The sequence below is a fragment of the Rhinatrema bivittatum genome, chromosome 16, assembly GCF_901001135.1.
Source record: "Rhinatrema bivittatum chromosome 16, aRhiBiv1.1, whole genome shotgun sequence".
In the NCBI taxonomy this organism is placed as follows: domain Eukaryota; kingdom Metazoa; phylum Chordata; class Amphibia; order Gymnophiona; family Rhinatrematidae; genus Rhinatrema; species Rhinatrema bivittatum.
Genome location: NC_042630.1, coordinates 19373962 through 19385344, shown reverse-complemented (window position 1 = coordinate 19385344; position 11383 = coordinate 19373962). Strand labels below are relative to the sequence as shown.

General features: G+C 50.0%; 1 protein-coding gene across 1 annotated transcript; it reads left to right on the top strand.

Annotated features, from left to right (window-relative positions):
• Positions 1–4107: 4107 nt before the first annotated feature.
• On the top strand, positions 4108–10049 carry LOC115078744 (cornifelin-like). The gene is made up of 4 exons (XM_029581752.1): positions 4108–4246; positions 8121–8238; positions 8321–8475; positions 9373–10049. Exons 2-4 carry the CDS (start codon positions 8127–8129, stop codon positions 9520–9522), a joined length of 417 nt encoding a protein of 138 aa, XP_029437612.1. The 5' UTR covers positions 4108–4246; positions 8121–8126; the 3' UTR covers positions 9523–10049.
• The last annotated feature ends 1334 nt before the right edge of the window (positions 10050–11383 follow it).

The following is an 11383-nucleotide window of genomic DNA, read 5'->3' as shown; positions in this document are numbered from 1 at the left end:
CTTCTGCTCATGTAAGCGCTGCTGTAGACGGCGATCAATTCACCCCGAGAGGTCAATCAGGGCTTCCAGGTCCTTGGGTAGTTCCTGAGCTGCTAATTCATCTTTAATTCTAGAGGCTAGGCCCTCTAGGAAAATGCTTCAAAGGCAGTCCTCCTGCCAACCTAGCTCTGAAGCAAAGGTACGAAACTCCACCGCGTAGTCCATCAAAGGGCGAGACCCATGGGGAAAGTGGAGGAGTTCGGAGGCATCCGTGGATTGATGAGCTGGATCGTTGAAGACCTGTTTAAAGGTGTGGACAAACCGCGAGAGGTCCCCCAGCAAGGAGTCACCATCCTCCCAAAGGGGGGAGGCCTAAGCCAGGGCCTTGCCATCGAGTAGGGATAAGATGAAGGTTGTCTTAACCTGGTCAGATGGGAACTGCGCCGGCTGAAGAGAGAAGCGCATAAAACATCGGTTAAGGAACCCAAGGCACTGCTTCGGGTCCCCGGAGTAATGGGGAGGTACCTGTAGATGCAAGGAGGTGGAAGGAACTGGTGCAGCTGCTGGTGGCGATGACATAATGCCAGGCAACGGAGCAGTGTCCAGGCGATTAGCTAGGCGCTCGACTGTAGCCGCTAACACGTCCAAGCACTGCTGCTGTTGTTGAAGTCGTTGGGCCAGGCCTGGAATGGCCTGGAGACCGGACAGGTCTGCCGGGTCCATGGCCTTGGCAAACTGTTAGCTCTGTGGACCCTTGAGCCAGCACGAGCGCTGGAATCACCACCGAGGGACGGCCCCCCAGAGGTCCTCGCTGCCGGGAGGCAGTACAGGTCCAGGAGACCCAGCAGGAGCTTCACCTATACCAACCCACGTTCCCCTCAGGTTGAGCCCTTGGGTACTGGGGCTGGCAGGACTTAGGCGGGGGTGTCCTGGCGAAGAGAAGTCCAACCGGAGAGGCAGCGTCAGAGAGTCCGGGTCGAGGCTGGCGGAGGTCAGGAATACGGTGGGCAGTCTGGGAAGTCAGGGCAGGCGGCGAGCAGGCAGCACAAGGTAACAGGCCAGAGGTCAGGGCAGGCAGCGGACACGCAGAAACCAGGAACCCAAGCCGAAGCCGAGACCAAGAAGACAATCCAAGGAACAGGGGACCAGGAACTGGAGCAGCGGAACCACGGGTGCAGGACAAGCAGGAAGTCAGGAACTGGAACGCAGCGTCAACGCAGGACCCATTGCCAAGGCAAGGAACGCTGAGCTGATCTGGGCTTAAATAAGCCAGAGGAGCTGACGTCATCTTCGGGAGCCAGGCTGAGGTTTCCCGCCGCGGCCCCTTTAAGATGCGGCAAGTGCCGCGCGCACGGGCCTAGGGAGGCATGCGCAGAGAGCCTGTCGGCGGCGTCTGAGGCCGCGTGGAGGGAACGCCGCAGCCGGCGACAGGACCGGGCCGCCCCGTGCCGCCAGAGGCCAAACCTGGCATCGGTGCCTGCCAGGGCAGGTAAGGGGACCTGGCTGCGGCAGACCGCGGCCGGGATTCCCAACAACCACCTGCCCCTGCACAGCCTGCTTCCTGTATCCAGCCACTTGCCCGCCCCATCCTGTTTGCCTTGGCCAATCGACGTTGCGATTTCCTGCCCGTGCATCAGACGAGGAGTAAGAAACAGGCAGCGTCCACCTCCGCAGCACAGGAGGAGAAGGAAGAGGCAGCTGCTGCTCCAGGAGCCCAGGTTAGAGTCTGCATTTTCTAGTGTGTTTTGAAAGGGGAGGGGGGGGAGGAGAGAATGAATGCCCGTGTCTGTGAGAGTGAGCGAGTGTGTATTTGTGTAGGAAGAAGAGATCCGAGAGTGTATGTAGGTGAGTAGGAGGGAGCTGAGTGCAAGTGAGCATGGGTGTGAAAGTGAGTGGGCATGTGTGTGTGGAAGAGGGAGAGACGTGAGTGAGTGAGAGTGTTCGTGGGAGAATGGCAGAAGTAAAGGTGTAAATGGACATGTGAGAACGTGAGAGAATGAGCAGTGAAAGTAAGTGAGAACATGTAAGAGGGTTTATGAGAGCAAATTTGTGAGCATCCGGTCCCACTGTGCAGTTGCCCCCCCCCACTAATCCATGGTAATCTCAGGGTGACTGGAAGTCAAAAGCTCCCAGGTATGGCCATCCTTCTCACACACCTCCTTTAACCAACCCTCGCCTGCCGCTGTCGGAGATGGTCTCTTCGGCTGAACCAGCTTGGTACCTCTTGTGGCCCTTTCTTAAATGGAGATCCTGGGGATGATTTGACCTCCCAAGCCAAGCGGCGAGATCTGAACCGGTTGGGAAAAATCTTTCCTGCTTTGCTCTATTTGCTTTACCCCGTCTTCCCCCAACCTCCTCACCCCCTGCCCCATATCTATTGCTTCACAGTCTCCCAGTGAGCTGGAGCTGGGCATGGAGGCGGAGTCCTGTGCCCTTTCATTACCCTGCCTCACCTCGGCACCCGGCGGGATCAATTAAAAACCAAAAACCAGCGTTTTGTCACCAGACAAGAAGACGCAGGCACCACACAAACAGACTTTTACCTGCTTTGCATTTTCCCACCATCACGTCAACGAATGAGGTTAAATTTAATAGGAGGCTCACATATTAACCTTTTTTTCTGGGGGGGGGGGGGGGGGATTTGTTCCTTAAAAACAAAAAAAAACCCAACAACTTTCGGCACTTAGATGCATAATATCTAGGTGGAGCAGGGGAGGGTAACTCCAGTCCTTCAGTGCCACTGACAGGCCAGGCTTTCAGGATCTCCGCAATAAATATGCATGAGGTACATCTGCATACAATGGAGGAAGCGCATGCAAATCTATCTCATGCATATTCAGTATGGAGATCCTGAAAGCCTGGCCCTTTTTATGGCGCTCAAGGACCGGAGTTGCCCACGTCTGAGCAAGACCAACAGGGCCCTTAACAGTTCACCTGCAGAGGGGGTAAAATGGATCAGGTCTCAGGAGACAGGAGAAAGGTCGCTGCTGTAATGGGGCCCATGTTAAGAGGCACCTGACCTCTCTTCCTGGAAGAGAAAAAGAGGAAGCTGTTTGACTTTAAAAAAGCATCAGGACCTGTAGTGCCCTTGCATATGAGGGAACCTGAAAAAAATTAAGATTAGTCTTGCGGGGCTGGACCCTTGGACCGAGACGAGGTGGAACTGTCCAGAGCGGAGAGCCAGTGGGACCTTCACCTTTACCAGCCCTTGTTCCCCGCAGGTTGAGCCCTTGGTTGCCGGGGCCGGCAGGACTTAGGTGCGGCTCTCGGATGGCGGCGATCCTTACGAAGACTGAGCCTAGCGGCCGAGATGAAATGCACACAGTGGGGAGGCAGGTGGGAAGCAGAATCAAGGCGTTCCATGGGTCAGGGCAGGCAGCAATCGAGCCAAGTCTAGAAGACGTACCGGGAGTCGAGGCAGGCGGTGATCAAGTGAAGTCCAGAAGAGGTCCAAGGTGAGAGCCAAAGAAGCAATCTGGAGGGAAGACAAGACAAGGGTAGGGGTCAGGAACGCGCAACCAGCTCCTCCAGGGAGTTCAACCTGTTGCTGAGGTGTCTAATGCAGGTCTGGACGGGCCTTAAATGGTAAGGCCTAGGCAACATCGTCAGTGGGTGCCGTGGGAGATGAATGGCGTTCCTGGCGTGACGCCGCGGCCTGCCATGCCTGATGCCGGGGGGGGGGGGGGGAGGGGGTTGTCGTCGGTCTCCCCATCGCCCGGTGTCCCCGGTAAGAGCGGCCGGCCATGGGGTAGACCCATGGCCGGTCACATGCAACAATTAGTACTTCTGTGATTACTGAGCCCTTGCTGGTGGCAGCGATGGGATACCAGTGTGTGATCAGTTGTGTCACTTGCAAATATGAAGCAACATTTCTATAAGTTTACCAATTGCTCTCCTAATTCCTAGAGACCTGAATGCTAATTCAGATCCTCTTCTGTCAGTGCAGCCACCTTTCAGGGTATTTTGAAAGTGGGAAAGGAGGCAGGCATCAGAAATGATCACTAAACCGTATGTAGGGAGAGAAAGTCTATTGGAAGGACAGAGTTTCAGTTTCTCTTTAGCAGTGCCTGTGGGGGCCGGGGTGGGGGATGCGGTGTCAGGAAGCGACTTAAGAAGCTATAGCAGAAACTCCCGCCTAGGAAGAGAACAAAGCCGAGGGCAGCAAAGCAGCAACCTTGCCAGGAACCAGAACCTCACATGCGACCCGACGGACGAAGCGGCTGCCCCTTCCCTCTCTGGCCCTCCGGCTCAGACTCCGAGAACTCAGGTGAGGTGGCCTGCACTGTCTGGGAGGGAGGCGGCTAGAGGTCAGTGAGGACCGGGGTGAAAAGGCTTGCCACACGGGCATCACACTGGCACACCGGTTCCTAGCCACAGGACTTGCCGGTGAGCAGTTGAAGAAGACTCTTGAAATGAGTTGGCAAAGTGTCAAACTTGCTGATTTGCACAGGTTTTTAAGAATGAGTTGATTTTAACTTCATACCTAGGTTGGGTTTTGGTTAAATTAATAATGTAGTCAGTCACAATTAACATGATGTTATTGCTAGGCTTTATTTTATGTTTTATTTTGTGTGGATATGTTAATAGATTACATGAAATTGTTTTCAAGCTGTGCTGCTTGTACAGCGCCTTGATTTGCACTCTAGAAAGGTGATTAAGTAAATTAATAAATTATACCAATCACAAGGCATGAGCAGGTCCTGCTTAGTAAACTGGCCAATTTTTTAAAGAGGGGCAGTGGGGGGCTCAGGTAGTCTCACTCCTGTCTGAACCTGTCCATCTGCAAGTTGTTCATTGAGATTTACTTCTTTTGATTTATTAATCACCTTTTTGGAATAAAAAAGTCACAGTTCTGTCTGCTATGCAGCCCTAGCCACCTCCTTGCTCATCACCTGACGCAGCTTGACCCAACTTGCCTTGTGACCTTCTGGCCTACAAGAGTTACTTTGCCCAGTCTCGTGCCCTGTTGGACTTTTTTGTTTACTGTTGCATGGCTTAGTCCTGTCCTTGACTCATCCTGTCTTGTCCTAGCCTTGTCCTGCCCAGTCCAGTTCAATCCCTTGTCTGTTTCCCAGGCCTTACTGTTGTCCTTGCTCCAAGCCTGTGTTACAGGGCTGTGACCTGGGGGAGGGGGCTAATCTCATATAAACACACACAATTACTGGGATTATACCTGGGGGGGCTTGAACCCAGGGGCTTATCCCCTACACAAATGGCCACACACAAAGTTTGATTTAGTACATCATGGTTCCAGGTAAGAAAGTAAGTTTATTTCGGCAATAGGAGGATAGAACAAATAAAATCAGATCATACAGAAGAAGTAATGGTAGATAATAACAATTGCTACATAGACATAAAATGTTTACATTTCCAAAGGATCAGCTGTACCATCACGTCCAGGGCTCTCTCTTTCTCGCTGTCTCCCCTTATATACTACAAACGCATGTGAAAGCAACAGCGTTCCCTCCCTCTGAGTTCTTAGCAGTTTTCAGAAACAGCTGTGCTGCCTTCATTCTCTCTCTCAGGCTTTAGCACAAGTTTTCTCATCATAGTGGAATAACTAAATAAACAGACTCTTGTGTCTGTTCGTAAACATTTCACAGTGCAAGACAGTAATCAGGAGTTCACTCAGTGGTTGTCCTGTGGCCTTCAAACTAGTCTGTGTCTGGGTGAAAACTCTGAATCCATACGGCCTATCCTCTCTGTACAGCCTGCCCTTGATTTCAGCCTTGCCTCCAGCCCTGCTGGTACCTAGTTCCAGCTCCCAGTCTGTACCTTATTCCAGCCCCCGGCCTGTGCTCGTATCACCATGATGTTTGCCAGCCCAAGAGCAAAGTCCTACTGACCCCCAGAACCCAAAGGCTCGATCTGCGGGGGAGAGGGGGAGGGGCCGGCTAGGCAGCAGAGCAGTTCTAGTCCTGCCTTGCAATCTTGTGTGGCTTCTTTGCGGGCGATCCCAGATCCCTGCCTTACAAACCTTGACTGCAACTGATACATAAATACGGGGATTTCATTGTATCAGAGATTTTTCCCTCCCAGTCCCAGTTTGCAGTAGTTTGAGGTTGAGGCCGGGGTGCCAGATAGAATCCAAAGCTTTGGTAAAGTCAATAAAATATGCAAATATTCTCCCCCAGGGGGCTGCTCTTTGCTTGCTCGTTAATCACTGTCTGTAAGGTAGAGAGGTGGTCTGTGGTTCTGTGCTTTGGAGGAAGCTGATGTGACTTCTGTGTAGGTTTTTTGTGCTTCATTAGGAATCGCAGTGCTCGCTCGGTGAGAACAGGACAGAACAGCTTACTAATCTCTACCCTTGTGGCAGCAGAGCGGAGGAGAGAGGAGAGAAGGACCTGAGACGGGAGGCAAATCTGGCATTTTGCAGGGTGCAAGGCCCAGGAAGATGGCGCCTATGCTTTGCAGATCCTCGTTCTGATTTTAAGGGATTATCGTACGTCACCACCAGACACAGACATGTTTCAGCAATAACAAACCTAAAAGGTGCAATTACGTTTTCTGGCCCCCTGAAAGATATTCAGCTATTGAAGACAAAAAAAAAAAAAGTGTTTGAAAAAGACCAGCGCGTTCAGAAAGCGGGCGGGTGGGCTTAAGTCAGGCTGAAAGAGGGGTCCACAGAAACAACTCCATCTCTCAGCTGTGTAACATGCCAAGACAAGTAAAGGATTTCCTAAGGACAGGAAGTAGAGTCTGAGGGGAGAAAAAAAATGAAATGACCCTCACCCAAAAAATATACTACTATTACAAGAAACATAAGCAAATTCCATCCATGTACACTTACATTTATTTATTTATTGAATATATTTATGTCGCCCATCTAGACAGGGAACAAACAAACATACATATTTAAAATATAATAAAAATAATAGGAGGACAATCTACAAAAGCAAATTTAAACAGTTAAAATAATAAATATGAATAAAAACACATAGCAACCAGAAATAACACTATAAAATAAACTATCAAACAACTGCACAATCATACATAACAGTTCTTATGTCTCAAATAAGTCAATCCTGTTATTTTAGAGGGACTGATTTCAGTCAAGCTACAACCTAGCTACATCAAGGCAAAGTGCCTTCTTAATAATAGATTGAGGCCCTCAAAGCCTTGTTGATACAGTTTTAGAAGCTTCCTGAATTTGAGCATAGATGTTTCACTCTTTATATCGTTTGGAAGCGTGTTCCTCAAGCGGGGCCCAGCTACATAAAATAAGCGACCCCTTGATACCGCCAAGAGAACTTGCTTGACTGAAGGAATCGTCAAGAGTTTCTGAGGGGCAGATCGCAAAGTGCGAGATGGTTGGCAAATTTTGAAGGCACGGTGGAGCCAACCCATAAATTGCTTTAAAAGACCAACATGACAATTATGAACTTGATTCGATATTTTATCGGTAGCCAATGTTAACTGTTTTAAGACAGGGAAATGAATGTGTTCTCGTAGATTCATGCCAGTGACGATTCTCACGGCAGAATTCTGTACCCGTTGTAATAGTCAACCACAGAAGGTACGGCCGCGGGCATGACCATTCTCAAGTCCTGAATTGAGAGAAAAGGCTGTATACGTCTCAACATTTACATCCTATAAAAACGTTAAAGTGGTGTCCATCAAGACGCCTAGGTTGCGTACGTTGTTTAGAACAGGAATTTTGTTATTGAATTACACGTTAGAAAAAAAATATTAAAATTAATAAATGCGCCTAATTCACTGACTTACACTATTATCCTTAAAATACAGAGAGCTGGAAGGGCATTTAATCATCTTTAATACATGCAGTGATTCACCCTACAGAGGTATCACAAGCAAAACATAAAAACAGAGTAGGGAGGTATGAACCAGACCTGTGATTAATGAGAAGTCAATGAAGGCCGGTAGTCCCCATGATGAAGACACTTTTGGTATCCCTCTGTTATTGGAGAAATAGAATTCACCACCATTTTCAGCCCCTGATCTCTCTGCATTTTGTCACTCCCCTCTGGCATCTCCAACCCTCATGTTCGCTGCATCTTGCTAGAGTCTCTTCTGGTATTTTGAGCCCTTGTACTCTCTGCATCTTCCTGGAGTACCTTGAGCCAAATATTTTGGAGGGGAGCATACGATTCATCCAGTGAACCTCTTGCCATGTTTTGCAGGTGACCATGGCAGTGGTGATGAAGCAACCACAGGTAGTGACGACCCAGACGGTGACTGTACACGAAGTGTCTGATTGGGAAAGTGGCCTCCTGGACTGCTGCCGTGACTGTGGCATTTGTGAGTATCCAGGAGGCTGGGGAAATAGGGTAAGCAGTGTCCCATAAATGGACTAATGGGGCGTTTCTATGTCCACTTACAGGTTGCTGTGCTTTCTGGTGCTTCCCCTGCTTTATGTGTCAGACGGTGAATGAGTTTGGGGAGTGCCTCTGCCTTCCTCTCCTGGACAACTGCATGAGTCCAGGACCAATTTCTATGGCCATGCGCGCGGCCGTAAGGGAGAGATTCAAAATCCGAGTAAGTAAAAATAAATAAATAAATAAATAAATAAATAAAAATCTGCCCTTCTATTAATCCAAGACCCCCATCCTCAGTCCCACATGGGACTGAGGATGGGGGATGGGGAGGGGGCTCTCCATCATCCCTCTCACCCCATGGCAACCCCCCCCCCCTTTCTCCCACACTGGGTGGGTGTCTCCCTCCCTCTCCCTCACCTCTAGAGCTCCTCCTTCTGTCCCACACATAAGCAGAGGGTGAGGGGGGAGCCTCCGTGACGTCAGAGTTAAAACCCTAAGCACTTTGCTGGGCAGACTGGATGGATGATTTCGGTTTTTATCTGAGTATCAAAACGGTGTCACACAGGGATACAGAGGGAACGGAAAGGACAACCAGCAAGAGAACCCTCTGTGAATGAAATACCAAAAAATGTCTTGATCACAGGCACTGCCGGCCTTCATTGCCTTCACATTAATCCCGGGTCTGGTTCAAACCATGACAAGATACAGTCTTAGATGTATAGAGAGAGATAGACTTGTAATATTTGTATTCACATTAAAATGAGATACTTAGCTTTTATCAAGTCCTTTCAAGAGGCTGTTAGGTGCATAAAAAAATATTACAAATCTATCTGTCTAAGACTGTATCTTTCCATGGAAATGAACCTGTGATTAATGCCCATGATGAAGACACTTTTGGTATTGCACTCACAGAGGGTTTGGGTTTTATCTGCCGTCACTTACTATGTCACTATGTCCCGCACTAGGAGGGGGCCCCCATTTCCACTGCCGTTTCCCGCCCCGATCTTCCCCTCCGCCGTCCTCCCTAGGGAGGAGGGCCCACTCCCTCCCTCCCCTCCCTCTGACTTCTGTCCTGCACTGTCAAACACTCATTAAGACCCCTGTCCTCGCTCCCTAGGGCTCCATTTTCACGGACTGCTGTGCCTTGTGCTGGTGCTATACCTGCACCTGGTGCCAGATGGCGAGGGAGATCAAGAGAAGGAAGAACCTCGCTGTGATGACTGCCCAGACTACCACCTTCCCCCTCATGAGCCACGTGTACGAGTAATGACGACAGAGGCATGACAGGCAGGGCTGTTCCTTAATGCCCGTTGTCCTGCCCCCCGTCCTGGTTGCTTTGCATTAAAGAGAACCCTTCCTGCTTGCCCTCAGAAATGCTCAGTCCTTCGACAGAGTCCCTGCTGTTTCATGCCGCAGCGAAGCAGTAACTCGTCCACCACCCAGGCTTAAAATTCTGCTAGCCCGGGTGGAATGCGGCAGGAGAGCTGGGGTCAGCGGCACCAGAGTGGACTTCCCGCCCCCCTCCCCCCCCCTCCTCGCAGCCCAGAAGAGGAAGTGGTATGCAGCAGACATGCACACGGGAAGAAGAGACCATGCTAGTGCATGCAGCATCAGCCCAATGAAGAGAGGCACGGCCTGAAGGAGAGAGGCACGGCCCAGAGCAAAAGAGGAGGAACGACAGCCCCCACGGCCGATGGGACTCCTTTCTTGAGGCCGCGAGGGCTGGAAGTGGAGGAGGCTGCTGCTGCCGCTAGTTCGGTGGGGGGAGAGAGAGAAAGTGAGTGCGTGAGCAAGCGAATGTGTTTGAGATCCTGTGTGTGTGTGTGTGTGTGTGTGTGTGTGTGTGTGTGAGAGAGAGACAGCATGTATGTGAGTGACTGAAAGTCTGTATGTGTAAGTGTGTGATTGAAAACCTGTTTGTGGGAAAGATTTTATGTGTGTGTAATTGAGAGCCTGTGTGTGATTGAGATCCTTTGTGTGTGAGAGAGAGAGCATGTATGTAAGTGTATGATTGAGAACTTGTATGTGTAAGTGAGAGAGGTCAGGTGTATGTATGATTAAGAGCCTGTGTGTATAAGAGCATGTGTGCCTGTGCGTGACTGAGAGCCGGTGTAGGTGAGAGAGGATGAGAGGAGGTGATTGAGAGCCTGTGTGTATGAGAGCCTGTGTGTATGAGAGCCTGTGTGTATGAGAGCATGTGTGCCTGTGCGTGACTGAGAGCCGGTGTAGGTGAGAGAGGATGTGAGTATGTGATTGAGAGCCTGTATGTAAGTGAGAGAAAGAGAGAGGATGTGTGTAATAACAGTCTATGTGTGTGTGAAAGAGGTAGCATGTATGTAAGCATGTGATTGAAAGCCTTGCTTTGGCGGGCTCCCTCCGTCCTTACTCATCACAATACAGAAGTCCACGGCGACCATTCTTCTGGCCCCGTTTGGGGTTGGGCAGCCCTGATTGAGTGGGCCATGGCCCACCCGTGGGTACGGCTCTGATCTCGAGGATCAGAGTTGGCCGCCCTCAATATGGAAGTAACTCAAATCAGAAAGAGTGGTCTGCCAGCAGAATTTTGTACCAATTGCAGCTTTTGTGCAGTGCCCACCTTGAGGTCATTACAATATTCCAGTTTCCATGTCACCAGTGCATGAACAAGAGCGACCAGATCTCTATGATCCAGTAAGATTTTTAACTGCTGAATCTTGCTCAATTTCAAAAAAAGCAGCATTTAAGTCACGGCTCCTGTTTAGGGCTCGATAATTAATGAGGCACCTAGAATAAACCTTAGACTCTGCACACAAGGCCCGGCAGCACAAGATAGCAAAGGCAAACAAAATAAATTGGGAAGACCAAGCCATAGGATCTCTGTTTTTTTAAATCAGAACTTGGCTTGAACATATCTCCTATAAGCCAACCTGCAACAGCATCCACGTGTTTAACATAAACGTCCTCATACCATAAATGAATAATCACAAGTCATCAGCATAAAGCTGACGTTTAATGCCAAAAGACCGAATGAGTCTCCCGAATGGGAGGGGATGACCGTTACATAATACCGCAAACATCTTCCATCCTCGCCTTGTCAGTCCTGCTCTCTGGCTGCGAGGCAAGAGAAACTCGGGGGCCAGTGGAAGCGC